This window comes from Emiliania huxleyi (genome assembly GCF_000372725.1).
Source record: "Emiliania huxleyi CCMP1516 chromosome Unknown EMIHUscaffold_15, whole genome shotgun sequence".
Taxonomy (NCBI): domain Eukaryota; phylum Haptophyta; order Isochrysidales; family Noelaerhabdaceae; genus Emiliania; species Emiliania huxleyi.
Window position 1 is genome coordinate 650814 of NW_005201092.1, and position 14835 is coordinate 665648.

The 14835-nt window shown below is 69.1% G+C and overlaps 5 protein-coding genes across 5 annotated transcripts; 2 read left to right on the top strand and 3 right to left on the bottom strand.

Moving 5' to 3' along the window:
* Positions 1-763: 763 nt before the first annotated feature.
* EMIHUDRAFT_201995 (hypothetical protein) lies at positions 764-5386 on the top strand (the record flags this gene model as incomplete). The annotated part of the gene is made up of 13 exons (XM_005786659.1): positions 764-806; positions 902-1058; positions 1542-1569; positions 1642-1737; positions 1876-1950; positions 2093-2224; positions 2422-2544; positions 3022-3207; positions 3283-3434; positions 3506-3602; positions 3861-4307; positions 4376-4504; positions 4853-5386. The coding sequence occupies 13 exons, from the start codon at positions 764-766 to the stop codon at positions 5384-5386; spliced, it is 2199 nt and encodes a 732-aa protein (XP_005786716.1).
* An 88-nt stretch (positions 5387-5474) lies between these two features.
* Positions 5475-6056, bottom strand: EMIHUDRAFT_352279 (hypothetical protein; the record flags this gene model as incomplete). The annotated part of the gene is made up of 1 exon (XM_005786660.1): positions 5475-6056. A coding segment is annotated over one exon (463 nt), but the record flags the coding sequence as incomplete, so codon positions are not given.
* Positions 6057-6285: 229 nt separating this feature from the next.
* EMIHUDRAFT_201997 (hypothetical protein) lies at positions 6286-9389 on the top strand (the record flags this gene model as incomplete). The annotated part of the gene is made up of 6 exons (XM_005786661.1): positions 6286-6833; positions 6900-6970; positions 7966-8134; positions 8253-8316; positions 8391-8477; positions 9042-9389. 6 exons carry the CDS (start codon positions 6286-6288, stop codon positions 9387-9389), a joined length of 1287 nt encoding a protein of 428 aa, XP_005786718.1.
* Positions 9390-10082: 693 nt separating this feature from the next.
* On the bottom strand, positions 10083-11457 carry EMIHUDRAFT_201998 (hypothetical protein; the record flags this gene model as incomplete). The annotated part of the gene is made up of 3 exons (XM_005786662.1): positions 10083-10478; positions 10553-11272; positions 11452-11457. The coding sequence occupies 3 exons, from the start codon at positions 11455-11457 to the stop codon at positions 10083-10085; spliced, it is 1122 nt and encodes a 373-aa protein (XP_005786719.1).
* A 330-nt stretch (positions 11458-11787) lies between these two features.
* On the bottom strand, positions 11788-13993 carry EMIHUDRAFT_201999 (hypothetical protein; the record flags this gene model as incomplete). The annotated part of the gene is made up of 6 exons (XM_005786663.1): positions 11788-11810; positions 11879-11940; positions 12484-12698; positions 12861-12981; positions 13179-13227; positions 13438-13993. The coding sequence occupies 6 exons, from the start codon at positions 13991-13993 to the stop codon at positions 11788-11790; spliced, it is 1026 nt and encodes a 341-aa protein (XP_005786720.1).
* Positions 13994-14835: the final 842 nt, after the last annotated feature.

Here is a 14835-nt window from a genome sequence, read left to right on the forward strand (position 1 = left end):
CCCTCCCCTCCCACCGCCCCCCCACACACGCCCCGTCGAGCGACCACCTCTCTCTGGGCGCGCCTTGTCCTCGCCTCGCCCCCGCCATTGCCCGCCAAACCGCCTCTCTCTCGCCCTCCCAACGCGCAGGTGGCGACCAGCCGCGCCGGCCGCTCGGCCTCTGCCTCCAGCTGCGGCATCCGGGCCGGCGGCGCGCCCGAGGAGCCGCCGCAGCGCCTCTCCACCTTCCTCTCCCCTCCCTTCTCACGGTGAGCAACATGTCTTCTTCTTCTAGGAGCCGGAGCAGGGCCTGTCCGGCTTCCTCTCGCCCGAGCGGCGCGCCGCGTCGCCGCACGCCTCCTCCGCCCCCGCCTCGCCGCGCGCGGGCGGCCGCGGCGCCGCGGGCGGCGGCGAACTCGAGGGCGGCTTGCGCGGGGAGGAGAGGGAAAACGAGGGGTGGGAGGTGTTCGCGCGAAGAGCCGGAAGGCTGCTCCCCTCGCTGCGCGTCTTCACACCTCCACCTGCGATCAGGACCCGCGCGAGAAGCGCCGCTCGCGCCGCCGCCGCTTGTGGGAGACGTCGCCGCCAGACGCGCGGCCAGGCGCGCAGTCAGGCGGAGCGGGCGCAGGGACGTCCGACGCAGAGGCATCCGCGCCCCTCGCCGAGGCATCCGCGCCGCTCCCGGCGCCTCCGCCCCGCCGCCCCCCCGCGCCGTCCTCCGCGCCGCCCACCGCCGCACCGCCGTACGCCGCCCCGCCGCCGCCCGGCACGCCTCCGGCTGCCGATGCGGCTGCCGGCGAAAATTGCGGCGAGAGCGCGGCAGGCGGGTGCGGCAAGGCGGCGGCGGCGGGTCGCAGCCCGCCGACGTTGCCGACGTTGGTGGTTGAGGTGGACGGCGCTGCTGCCACGCACGCCGCCGCAGCCGTCGCTAGCGCGGGGCGTGTCGGCGAGGCGGAGGACGGCCCGCGCGCCGCCCTTAGCGACGGCGGGCTCGCCGCCAGCGAGGGCCCCGCGAGCCCTCCTCGCAGCGACGGAGGGGTGCAGGGCCCCGCCTCGCCGCGGGAGCGGATCATCCCGACGTGGACCGCGTGGCGCGACGAGGCGGCGGCGGCGGCGGGCGCGGCGGGCGACGAGCCGGCGGCCGCCACCGCGGGCGAACTTTCCGCCGGCGGCGGCGTTGAGCCTCCCGACGGGACTCGCAAGCCCCTCGCCGCGAAGAGCTCCAACAAGGCTCTCCGCCGCCGCCGCCGGCCCCCGCCCCCTCCGTCGCTCCTTCCAAGCACGCCGCCCAGCCGCGAGCCAACGAGCTCCAAGGCCACACCCACACCCGCCGCCCCTGCCGCCACCACCGCCGCTTCTGCTGCCACCACCGCCGCCGCCACTGCCCCCGCCGTCGCCACCACCGCCAACGCCAACGCCACCGTCGCCCCTGCCGCCACCTCCACCGCCCCTGCCGCCACCACCACCGCCCCTGCCGCCGACGCCGCCGCCGCTGTCTCCGGCGCCACTGCCGTCTCCGCCGCCACCGCAGCTGGCGGCGGCGAGGAGGGGTCGCCTTCCAGGAGCGACGTGCGCGACAAGGGGCCGAAGGTCTCCCGAGCGAGGGGCCGGAGGAGCTGCGGACATGCGTGTGTGCGAGTGGCGTGCTTGGTTCGTGCTTAGGTGTCGCCTCGCAAGGGGTCGGAGGAGCTGCGGCAGGCGGCCGCGCTGAGGCATGCGCGCGCCGAGGCGCAGCGCGAGCGCCTGGCGGCTGAAGAGGTGCGCGAGCACAGCGTCCCTACACCTCCCCTCCCCTCCCTCCACCTCCCCACCTCCCCTGGCGTTTCCTCGCCTGCGCGGCAGGCGGAGCGGCTGCGGGCGGTGCGAGGGCGCGAGGAGGCGGTGCGCTCGCGCAAGGAGGCGCAGGCGGCCGAGAAGCGGCTCGCCATGGAGCGGCGCCTTGCGCGCGCAGAGGCTTCTCGCGGCGAGACGGTTGCGGACAAGGTCAAGACACTTCCCAGACACTTGCTAGACACGTCGCAGACACTTCCTGAACCCTTGCTAGACGCGCTCGCGGAGCTTCTCCACGCCTCCCCCTCCCCACGCCTCCCCTCCCCCTCTCCGCGCCCTAAAGGTGTGCCGCGCGCGGGCGGAGATCCGGAAGGTGGACGAGGTTGCCTTCATCAACAAGGCCAGCGACGCCCCTCGGCTCGGAGGCCAACCCCCAGCGAACCCCAGCGAACCCCAGCGAATCTCTCGGCTGCAGGTGCGCGACGACCCCGCATTGAGCTCGGAGGCGGCGCGTGTGGTCGACGCGCGCGCCGAGGCGGCGTACGCTCGCTGGACAGCCTCCATCGAAGGGCGAGCCTCGCGCGCTGCCGAGGCGTCGCCCCGCGCACGGAGGGAGAGAGAGCCATCCCCCGCGTGATGCCCACCGCCACTGAGAGTGGTGTGCTCGCGCAGGCGTCGCGCCGCCGGGAGATCGCTCTCGAGTCGCGCAAGGGCGAGCTCGCGACCGAGCAAGCGGCGCGCGCGCTCAAGGCGCGGGAGAGGGAGCTGAGCGCCAACGCGCGCCGGCTCGCGATGGTGCAGGCGCTGCTCCTGCAGCGGCGAGAGCGGTCCGAGCGACGCGAGTCAGCGCTGCATGAGGTGCCCCTCCCTTACCTCCCCCCCCCCCCCCCCCCTCCTCCCCCTTCAAACGGCACTCGAGCCCTCCCAGCCCTCCTACCCCTCCCGCCACACCAGATGCACCACCGCCCGCCCACACCACCACCATGCCCGCCCCCTCCCCTCCACCACCCGCCACAGGTGCGCGAGCGGCGCGCGACGGACAACTCCGACGCCGAGGGGCTGGAGGGCGACGCGGGCAGGAGGAAGAAGTCTCGCCCGGGCCGGCGTGGCCGCCCGGACGCGCGCGCGCTGGCCGCCGTGAGCGAGTCCGAGTCGGCGCACGGCTCCGCCGCACCGCGTGGAGAGAGTCGAGGCGCAGCCAGCCCGCTCCGCGCGCGGCAAGGCGCCGCCAACGTCCCGCACGCGCCGGGCGGCGTCGACGGCGCCAGCCAGGGCGGCAAGCAGCAGCCGCACGCCGCACGCAGCGCGTCGAGCCCGGTCGCTGGCCGCTTCGAGCACCGCGGCGCGTTCGGCGCCCTCCTTTGCGCGTCAGAGACGGACCAGACGGACGCCGAGGCCGACGCCGCTCCCACCGCGACCGACGAGGCTAGCGACGCGGTCCCGCAGGCGGCCGCAAAGGTGTCCAGCGGCGACAGGGGCGGCAAGGGCGACGGCGGCGGCGGCGGCGGCGGCGCGGTGCCGGCGGCTGCAGAGGCCGGCACGAGCCGCGGCGGTGACGGCACGCTCAAGAAGGGCGCGCCGGCGGCTCCTCCGCCGCCCACGTTCGAGCCTGAGCCCGAGGTGGTGCACGCGCAGCGCGCGCGTCAAGAGAGGATCATGAATCACGAGTCGCTCATCACTCACAGGTGCGGCGCAAGCAGCGCGCCCGGCTGAAGAAGGTTCGGTCGAGGATGGCGGCGACGGCGGCGTCGGTCAGGAGCGAGGACTTGGAGCCGCTCTGGTCGGTCGGCGGCGGAGGGCAGGGAGGGCACGGCGGGCGGCGGCTGGCGAGGCTTTGCGCGAGCCTCTCCGAGGTGTGCGGCCAGCCCCGCTCGGACGGCGCCGAGGCGGCGGCGAGCGAGGCCGCCAAGCTGCTCGAGGCGGGCCGGGAGAAGGAGCTGCATGCGGCGCGCACGCTTGGCGCGCTCGACGCTCTCTCCGAGCTCGCCGCCGGCATCGACGGCGCAGGCTGGCCCATGCCGCCCCGCCGCTCCACACAGGCATCCAGAGGAGCCGGCGGGACAACCGCACCCCCGTTCCCTTTGTTGCGGAGCCTCTCGCTCCACTTCTAGGCGGCGGCGACGCGCGCTCTGCTTGCGGCGGCCGCCCTGCCCTGCAACCGCGTGCACCTCCTCCTCCGGAGCCATGTCGTGGCGGGCCTCGCAACTTGCACTCTCGCGAGCGCCGTCCAAGCTGCGCGGCCCGACGCTTGCGACGCCTCCGAGCCCGAGCCAGCCACGAGCGGCGAAGGGGGCGGGGACGTCTGCTTGCTGCCGGCGCTGCTGCGCTTGCTGCGGCTGCTCATCACGCCGTTGCCGCCGGGGCTCGCCGTGCGGGGTGAGTTGCGGGCGGCGCTGTCGAAGCTGCGAGCGGACCTGGTGACGCTGCTGGTCGTGTCTGGCGGCATGAAGTCGCTGCAGGAGCATTGCGCGCGTCGCGCGGCGACGCTTGCCCAGGCGACGGCGCACGGCGCATTGCTGCGGCAGTACGTCGCCTTGCTGCACGCGCTGCTCCTGCCGGTGCACCTGTCAATGAATCACAAGTAATCATCATTGTCATTACTAAACTACACATTTCTGACTGATAGGTGCACGAGGACCCCGCGGGAGCCTCGTGCGCGTCGGTGTTCAAGGAGTTCCTCCGCTCGTCGTGCGTCTGCGGCTTGCCCGCCCTCGCTTGCGCCATGCTCGTCGAGGCGTCGCAGCCCGGCGGCGGAGTCGCTCCCCGCCCAACGCTCGGAGCCGCCGCCGCCGTCACCGCGAGGCCGCCGCCGGGGCGGGCCCGGGTGCGCCCTTGCGCGGCGGTGCTATCGGTGTGCCGCTCGGCCGTCCGCTTGCTCGCCCACGTCGGTTCCGTCGACGCGCCGCTGCTGCGCGGCTTGCTCTGCGGGGGCGAGTTCAAGGCGCAGCTACTCCACCTCGTCCACCTCGCGCTCGACCTGTCCGAGGACGCCAACATTCGCGGCGGAGGCGGCGGAGGCGGGAGCGGTGGAGGCGGCGGCGGGAGCGGCGGCGGAGGCGGCGGAGGCGGAGGCATGGGCGAGGAGCGCGTCGGCAGTGCGGAGGAGGTGGGGTCGCTGCTGCACGAGCTGCTGCTCGTGCTTGGCATCTTCGTGCACGGCTCGCGCGCCAACGCGGAGCTGCTGCGGTGGAGGTGCGGCGAGCGGCCCACCATGCTGCAGCGGCTCGTCTCGCTGCCCTTCCGCTACTGGTGCGTGCCGGCGCTGCGCCGCGTGCTGCTGCCGACATTGCTGTGCGGCTGCCTGCACGACCCGACCAACACGCAGATCCTGTCGGCCTCGCTCCACCCGGCGCACCTGGTCCGCTTCCTGCAGGAGGAGACGGAGTCGGCGGGCGACTCGCCGAGCGGCGCGACGCCCGCCGCAGTCCTCCTCCCCGACCCGTCGGAGCTGCCAATCGTTAACATGGACTATGCGCTCTCGGCCCGGCTCCCGAGAGAGGAGTGGGCGGGCGCCATCGCATTCTTCTCTCGCCAGCCCGCGTCGCCAAGCTCCACGGCCAGCTCCCCGCCGGCGGCGCGCTCGGTCGACGGAGAGGACTGCCCATCGGCCCTCTGTCTCGCGCAGCAGGCGGCCTGAGAGAGTCGGACTCCAGGGACATGGGGATTCTGGCATTCTCTCCAAACATACAGGGTGTGACATGTACATGCAAAGTGAAACTCGTGTTGAATTTCCGACATGCTTCTGGCGTGCACGTGTACTGTAATACTCACAAATGACAAAAGCATGTGACACCATGATCCATGTGCCGTGTGCCGGCGCGAGCCAGCAGCCACATCCTCTTACTTAGCTGTTGGCAGCGAGTGACGATATGACCGACCTCGTGATGTCACCAAAGCGGTACTGGCTAACCCGCCGTGCTAAGCCGCGTGTCCAGTCACCAAACTCGTAGTCCTGATTGCCAGTCACGGCGCGTACCACGCTAGCTGTGAGATCGCCGAACCTGTAGCGCCACTCCTCCTCGCTCGTCTCACCCTCGTCCGCAGCGCGCTCTTCCTGCATTCTCCGAAGGTCATCGTCGTATGCCGCCTTGTGAGTGCTCATCAGCACTTCATACGCGCCCTGCACCCTCTTGAAGGCCTCGCTCGCATCCGGCGAGTCATTCTTGTCGGGATGCACGAGCAGCGCGCAGTCGTTCCGAGCCCGACGGATTTCCTCCACGTCGTCAGTGAAGGCGGGGAGATTGAGCACCTCGTACAGGTCTCTCGCCTGCAGGATGCGATCGACGGCTTGCACGGCTGATGGCATTCGATCCTGTAGAGTCCTTACCCAAGTACGTCAACGTGTCGCCGTCCGTCCCGCCGTCGTCTCCGCCGCCTCCAGCGGAGGTGTGCGTGCATGCGATCCCGTTCCAGGCGTGTCCGGCATACCTGGGGAGGTGGAGGTGCAGCGTCCAAGAGCAGATTGTTCTTACTGCCTTGGGGCAGGGGTTCGAGGAGGGAGCCTGCGAGTTCCCCGAAGGGGGCAGCTTCCTGGAGATGGGCGGAAACAACGGCCTGCACGAGAGCAACACCCGTTGCCTGGAGGCGTATTTTGGCTGGAGCGGGTACCTCATCGAGGCAAACCCGCAGCTGTATCGGGACTTGTGCCGCAACCGCCCAAAGGCGGTTGGGATGAGCCTTGCCGTATGTCCACGCGCAGGGACGGTGAATCTCACCATACCTGTGCGCCACAAGGACCGTTACGGACGCAAGAACGGCACGTTTGCAGCGGCACCAGCTGCGGGGATTGCTGAGTACTTTGGCCGTGCGCACAATGCGACCTTCCGCGTCGACGATGCCGCAGTCACGCGGCAGGTCCCATGCCTGCCCCTCCACTCAATCATCTTGGGCAACCAGGGCCTGGACTACCTTAGCGTCGACGTGGAGGGCGCGGAGATGATGGCACTGCAAACCTTCCCGTGGGAGCGCATCAAGCCTCGAGTCGTCGGCGTGGAGCAGAGCGCCGATTCTCAACCAAAGAACGCGGCAGTCAGAGGCCTGCTGAGGGAGAATGGCTACGCGCTGGTGGGAACGGCGGTGACTTGGTAAGCCTACACCCAACCCCTTCCCTTCCTCCCACCCCCGCTGATAAAGACGTGGCGCGTGCGCAGGAACGGCCACATTGGAGACGAGTTCTTCATGCCCCGCGCGCTCGTCGGGCGAGGCTCGCTCGAAAGAATTGGTTGAGCGTAGCTTTCAAGCGTTTGTTCGCACACGCAGACGCGATTTTCCCTTTGTTTTTGAGAGCGCCTGCAGAAAGAAAGAAAGAAAACAGACAACCCAAGGGAGGGATGGGAGGACGGAAAGCCGCCACAACAAAAGAAAGAAAGAAAGAAAACAGACAACCCAAGGGAGGGATGGGAGGACGGCACGCCGCCACCACACAGGGATTTTAAGGAGAGGAGTGTGATGCGCTAGCCGTCGCCCACCCTAGGGAGTCTGCCTCTTCCTATCTCTTTTCGCAGTCTCTCGCCGATTCTCGCTGCAACCTTCATGCCACCTCGCGGCCGTCCCATTCTCGTCGTTCTCTCCCTTGTCACTTCCTCCGTCGCGTCATTCTCTTCCGCCTCGTCCTGCGCCGCCGCCGCCTGCCGTTCCCTTGTTCTCTCGGCTTCTTTCGCCTTTCGGCGCAGCTCCGCCCTCCTTGCTGCATATCCTGGCCCCTCGAGTCTATCGAGCTCCCCTCGCGCAAGGACCACATTTCTGACTCCCACTCCGATCATTTGCCTACAGGTCATGTTGTTGCTCAGGTCCACTCTCTCTTCGAAGACTCGTGACAACAGCCGCCACAACACAGGGATTTTTATTCGATCGAGCGTTTCTTTTTACTCGAGTTCACACGCTGGCGGTGGGCGCACACTTCCGCGCTCCTGCCCTCTTCGCGAGACTCATCCAGAGCCGCCACCATGGCCGACCAGCACAAGGCAGCCGGCAACGAGTCCTTCAAGGAGGGCCGCTACGCAGAGGCGGCGCAGCACTTTACAGCCGCCATCGACCTCGACCCGGGCAACGCGGTGCTGCGCTCGAATCGCTCAGGCGCGTTTGCGAGCCTGGGCAGGTACGCCGACGCGCTCGCCGACGCCGAGGAGGCCGTGGCGCTGCAGCCAGACTGGTCCAAGGGCTACTCCCGGATGGCGGCCGCGCTCTACGGCCTCGGACGCTACGCCGAGTCTGCAGACACGTTTCAGCGCGGGCTGCAGGTGGACCCGTCGAACGCGCAGATGACACAGGCGCTGCAAGACGTGTCGGCCAAGCTTGCCGCTGCGCAGGCGCTCCACGAGGCTGCGGCCGCCGGCGACGCGCAGGCCGTCGGCGCCACGCTGCAGTCGCGAGTCCACCCGGAGGGGTGCGTCAGCCTTTAGATGCTTAGGGTCGGGGCGAAGCGGCTCTTGCTACGAGTATGTACATCGGCGCCGCACTAGACAACACCCGCAGTTCGTAGACTCAGCGTATTCACGCACCAGGTTCGTTGGACCGGACGGGGCGACGCCGCTGATCGCCGCGGCACGCGCGGGCTGCGCCGGTGCGGTGCAGCGGCTCCACGACGCCGACTAGTCAACTACCTATGAATTCATGATTGGTTATCAGGTGCGGTGCGGCAGCTCCTCGACGCCGGCGCGCGGCCCGAGGCGCGTACGCACGCCGGCGAGACCGCGGCAGCCATCGCCCGCCGGCTGGGCCACGAGGAGGTCGCGGCACTTCTTCCGCCAGACGCACCCGCCGACACGCCCGAGGCGCCGCCGCCGCAGCAGCAGCAGCCGCCGCAGCAGCAACCGCAACCGCAGCAGCAGCGCGCGCCCTTTGGAGGCGCGTCCGGCCTCTTTGGCGCCGCCGCAAAGTTTGCTGGCGAGCTCGGCGCCGCCGCGGGCGATGCTGCGGCCGCTGCCCGCCGAGAGATCGCGGAGAGGGCCGAGCGCAGGACTGCGGGGCTTGGCGGCGGCCTCGGGGGCGACGGCGGAGAGGCGGGCGGCGGGCAGGCGGCGGCGGCGAGGGCGGCGGCGGCGAGGGCGGCGGCGGCGACGGAGGCGGCGGAGAAGGTGGCGGCGGGCGTGGCGGCAGCGGCTGCGAGTGCGCCGGAAGAGGAGGAGGAGGGTGGTGTCGCGCGGGACGCAGACCAGCTGAGGGCGGTGCTGGAGGCGGAGGCGGAGACGCGGAGGGTGCTGGAGGAGCAGGAGCGTGAGGCGGCCGCCGCGCTGGCGGTGGTGGAGGCGGAGGAGGCGGAGGAGCGAGGCCGGCGTGCCGAGCAGCTCAAGACGGACGGGAACGCTGCCTTCCGCGAGGCGCGGTACGCCGAGGCGGTGAGGCTCTACTCGGCCGCGGTGGAGCTCGAGCCGGAGAACGGCGTCCTCTTCTCGAACCGCTCGGGCGCGCTCACCGCCCTCGCCTCGTACGACCTCGCCCTCGCCGACGCCGACCGCTGCACCGCCCTGCGGCCCGACTGGCCAAAGGGCTTCGCGCGCCGCGCCGCGGCGCTGCACGGCCTCCGCCGCTTCGCGCTGGCGGTGAACGCGTACGACGCCGCCCTCGCCCTCGACCCGTCCGACGGCATCCTCGTCACGGCGCGTCGCCAGTCGAGTTTCGCCCTCGCGATCGAGACGTGAGCGACGCGCACAGCAGAGAGTTTGCAGCTTGGCCGAGTGCGAGTCCAGCTGTGAGATGTCATGTGCTACACGCGCCGACGCAGTCACGCAGTGTTCCAAATGGACAAGGCGAGTTGGCGCTTAATTTTTGAAAGATGTTCATCGCATGCACAAGTATCCCAGGCGCCGCGCAACACACTCAGCATAATACGCCATGGAGAAGTTTGTTCGAGACCTCGGGAGCGGCCGGCTATTCACAGCTGGGCAGTGTGGTTTGGGCCGGGCAGGGCAGTGTGGGTTTCACACCCGGGGCAGGTAGGGGATCGGGCAGGGCAGTTGTGCGGCAGTGTGCGGGCAGGGCAGTACGGCAGGGCAGGGCAGGGCAGTTCCAGTTGGGGTCATAATTGCAGGGCTGAGATTCGGGATCTCAGGTGGTGAAAAAAAAGGGGAGACAATTGCTGTGAACATGAAATTTGAATAACAATCTCAGTGAGATGTGTGAACATGACGGCCGATCGACGAATTACACGCGCGAGCTTGCGAGCTCATCTGCATCTCAATCAAATCTCAGAGGGAGCGCCGTGTGTATCTTGATGCGTGACACTGCACTACGACTACTCCTCGTCCGACGAGTACTCCGTCTCGCCCTCCCACGCCACGACGGCGCCGACAGGAATGGTCATTATCTCTTTATACCTGGGGTATATGGTAATCTTAGAGGTCTGCCTGGTAAATGGAAGCTCCTGGCGCCTGTCCGACAGACTCAACGTCCACGACGCCATCGGGCTCCATCTTTGACATCCTGTCACTTGGCATGCCGGGCGTGGAAGCACAACGCGGGCTCTTCCTCCTGCTGCAGCTGCATGTGCAGCAAAGGTACGCCACAAGATTAACAACCAGTAGAAGAACCACTCCAACCAAGGTCGGGATCACAACTGGGGGAGAGACCCAGCCGCCCTTGGTCGGATTTGGGTCCTCCTTGACCTCGACTGTTAAGGCGCCTTCGACGGAGGCCCCCACCGTAGCGAGGATGGTGCTCACCGCCTCTTCGAAGCGTTCCTGGCCTGCCGCTCCGGAGTACGAGGCGAGTCTGCGTTGCGCCGTGACCGCCTCCTCACCCGGTAGATCTCGCATCTCGAGTGCGGGATCCAGTGCCCGGGAGGCAAAGGCAGGCGGTAGGACACCTCGGGCGCGCCGCTGAATGCGATCGAGCTCCCTTGGCTTGCCGTTCCGCTCTCCAGCAGGGTCCCGTTCTCCAGCGTCAAGCGCCCGCTCGAAATGTAAACGAGGCCGCCTTCCTCGGTGGCAGTGCTGTCTGCGAGACGGACCCGGTTCAGTGTGGTCTCGCTGTCCGTCCCACCGTCAATGTGCAGAGCCCCACCCTTGACTGCGCTGCAGCCGGTAATGTTGACCTCGCTCAGCTCCACCTGGGGAACCTTGACAGTCCTGATGGCCCCGCCCAAGCCCTGGGCGTTCTCGCCTTCTATACCAGTCTCAGTGCTGCAGCGCGTTATCTCCACCGACTCCAGTCGCAAGCTGCCTCTGGCGGCGGAAATGGCTCCGCCAGAGTTCCCAGCGTAGCAGTCCTGTATGCGAACGTCACGCAAGCTCGCGCTTGAATCATCCATGCGGACCGCACCGCCATCAGCTTCCGCCTGGCAATTCGCCAAGACGAGCCCTTCCAACCAGAGCGTTGCCTTGTTTTTCAGGATAAAGAGGCTGTCCAGCGCATCGGTGCCGTCGATGGTGGCGCCAGTGATGCTGCCTGAGCTGCGGATGGTGACGTCTACTCCGTCAAGGACGAGAGACTGGCTGAGCCTGACGTTCGCGCCGGGCTGCAGGTAGATGTATGTCGTGTTTTCCCGGACGGCCAGCTGTAAGGCGGCGTTGCCACTCACAAAGACCTCGCCCGGAGAGAGCGGAAGGAGGGGCGGCAACGGCGGCGGCTTTGGTGGGTATGGAACTGGCGGTGGCGCACGTGGCGGCGGTGGCGACGGTGGCAACGGTGGGGGCGCCGGTGGGGACGGGACGGCGGGCGGAAGCGGGTTGTTGAGACGAGTGTACGCGATCTCAGGCCCGCCACAGTCATTGCAGTCGGTGCCGAGAGCGCAAGCCGAGTTGATGGAGCCTTGCCCGCCATCGTCGCATGAACCGTCGTTGCTGAAGGCGCACGAGTCTGAACAGCCCGGCGGCGGCGACGGTGGCGGCGGCGGCAGCGGCGGTGGCGCGCTCGGTGGCGGGCTCGGAGGAGGAGGGGAGGGTGGCGGTGAAGGTGGTGGCGGGGACGGAGGCGGCGGCGAGGGTGGAGGCAGGGAAGCGAGAGCGCACAGAGACAGGGCAGCCAACATGGAGAAGACGCCTTTGGGGTTTTGGCGGCGTGTCGCGATTATGTGCCTTGGCGTTCGTTTTCTTTTTCTTGTTAGAAAGCGAACCCAACCGATTCTGACTCCGACCATGGGCGGAATGACGATATCTAGCCGTGTGTGCTGGCGTGAGTGTGTGTGTGTGACCGCGGCGCAGCCACAGTGCCTCGGCGATGCGCCTCCGGCTGCTTGCTGCGGCGAGTGTGGCTCTGCTCGCTGCGATGGCGAAAAACTCGTCTCGTCGCACACCAAGAGCTTACGCTCTCTGTCGAGATGTGAGGCGCTTGCGGCCCAGGAGGGGAGGGCGCATGCGTAGCGACGCTGCTAGCGATGCCTTTCGGGGCCCAGAGATAAAACTTCTGTAGGGGATGCCATGCCCGTGACCTAGTTAGTGTCCCCAGCTATGGGCGTGTCCACGTTGGAGTCAGGTGTGGTGTGGACGCGAGAATAGCTCCGCCGTTCATGGAGGCAACCGATGCGCGAGTCGACTGACAACGACTCGGGTGTGTCCGACACTGTGGAGTGTCGAGTGTGTGATGTGGTGTGTTGTAGTGTGTCGTCGTGGTGCTTCCGCGTATCAAGAGAATACTCACTCACTCACACACTGCTGGCGTTCCTCGGGACCCCGCGGGTTTTCACGTATTGCTAAAAATCTTCTCTCTCTTCACGTAACGTGTGCACACATTGCGGTGGGGGCTCGTACTTGCCGTTATAGCTGCTCTCGCTGGGTCCTCCTCCTTTGCCGCCTCCACCGCGCGATGAAGAACCCGTCGTGGTGCCGGTTCGGCAGGAGGCGGCGCGTGTGTCCGTCGGCGCCTTCGAGGCGCGGACTAAAGGGCCACGGCTCGAAGCCGGCGTCGTCGTCGAACGCGGCGACCACCTCCTCGTTCTCCTCGCGCAAAATCGAGCACGTCGCGTAGACGAGCCGGTCGTGACAGCGCGACGCCGCCTCGCGCAGGAGCGAGAGCTGGAGGGTCGCGAGGGCCGCGAGCACGCCGTCCGCGCCGGCGTGCGCGGCGCGGTCGCGGCGGCGGCGCCGCGCCGCGAGCTCGTCGCACGCTTGCCCCGCGTCCTCGCCCGCGGCGGCGCGTGCGGCGGCAGCGGCGGGCGGCGCAGCGGCGGGCGTGACTGTCCGCCCTAAGCGTCGCAGGACGCCCGAGCCGCTGCAGGGAGCGTCGACGAGGACGAGATCGAAGGCCGCGTCGGGGATCGACTCGCCGTCTGAGCAGCGCACCGCCACGCCCGCGCGCCTCGGCACGGGACGTACACCAGTCATGCGCGTGTGCGTATGGTATGACGGCCGCACCGCCACGCCCGGCACACCTCGCTCGAGCGCGCAGCCGCGCGAGGCGGCCGACGTCCACGTCGTGGCACCAGAGCTCCGTCGCTCGCGCCTGTGAGGAAGGGTGCGAGCACCTTCAGGGAATGGTCGAGGGAGGCGTGGCACCAGAGCTCTTTCGCTCGCGCCGCCAGCGCAAGGCTCTTGCCGCCATTGCCTGCACACATGTCGAGCGCGCCGCCGCCGCCGCCGCCGCCGCCGCCGCCGCCGCCGCCGCCGCCGCCGCCGCCGCCGCCGTCGAAGCAGGCCTCGACGATCGCCTGCGAGCCCGCGTCCTGCACCTCGAACTCGCCCTCACTCCAGCCGGGCAGCGCCCACACGCCGCCCCGCGGCCGGCCGCCAACCAGGGTGAGAGCTCGAGGCGCACCGACGCCCGCCGGCGGCCGCTCCGTCACCACTCCTGCCGCCGCGAGCGCCTCCTCGACCGCACCGATCGAGACGTCGTCGCGCACGCGTAGCGTGACCGGCCCGCGCCTCGTCGACTGGTCGGCGACGGCGGCGGCGACTGCTTCGCCGAGGTCGCGCCGCCAACGCGCGCAGAGCCAGAGCGGAGCGCCGCTTGTGGCGCTCAGCCTCTCGTCTGCGTCTGCCGGCCATGTGTAAGCGCCGTCGTCCTCGTCTCGCGCTCGGAGCAGCGCCGCCGCCACCGCAGTGGCGTCGCTCGCGGCGCCGCACAGTCCGCGCTGGGCGCAGATCCACTCGTACCGCCGCAGCCGCGTCGCGGTCCCGAGGAAAACGTCAGCTGCCACCCGCCGATCGGCGTCAGTGAATGAACTCTCGCCTCGCAGTGCTCGTGCGAGCACCTTGTCGGCCGCCACGTTCTCCTCGCTGGCGCGGTAGGCGACAAGCGCCTCGCGAGCGAGTGCCGCTGGCGCCAGCGCCCGTGCGCTCGCGAGGAGTGCGACAAGGAGCGGTGGGCGCATATGTCTCGTGGCGGGTGACCAACGATGAGCGTGTCGATGAGGTGGGCCGCGCGCGATCTGCTGCTGGACCCTACCGTCCGCGGTGCGTGAGCAAAGCCGAGCGGCCGCGGGTCGCCGTGGGCGGGTCGCAACGCGCCTGTTTTCTTTTCCTTTGGCAAACATTTCCCTCCCCCCCAGCCCCAGGGCCTCCAGGGCTCGCACCTCAACCTCTCATGGATAGACCAGCGCACAGCGAGTTAGCTATTTCAAAAACGTGGAAATCGAAGAAAGAAAGAAATTTGCGTGGGCCGCAGAATGCTCGCCTGCGCCCGCTACGAGCTGCGGCTCGCCGCTCTTCCGCCCGATGCCCTGATCGCGATCACCGCCGGCGCGATGCGGGACAGCCCCGCTGCAAACAGGAGGGCCGAGGCGCTCCTCGCGCACCACAGCCCTCCGCCCGCCGTCGCGACCGACGTCCTCGCGGACCCGGACCTTGCGCCGTGCGTGCTCGAGAAGACGGGCCTGCGCCACGCGGCCGTGTGCAAGCGGTGGTCCCTGATCTGCGCGCCGCGCGGTGCCTTCGCGAGGCTCGTGGAGACCGCTGGCGATGCCTCCTCGGAGCTGCAAGCCGCTGCGCTCGGAGAGCTCAAGCGGCTGTCGGGAGAGGAGGCCGGCGGCAGGCGGGTGGACGCGCTCGTCGCCCTCTTGCAGGTTGGAGACGAGGACGAGAAGGCGGACGTCGCGGCAACGCTCCAGGAGCTTGCCCGGGACGACGATGAGAGCAGGGTGGCGATCGCTGCGGCCGGCGGAGTTGAGGTCCTCGTCGCGCTGGCTCGCGATGGGAATGAGGCGCAGAAGGAGCG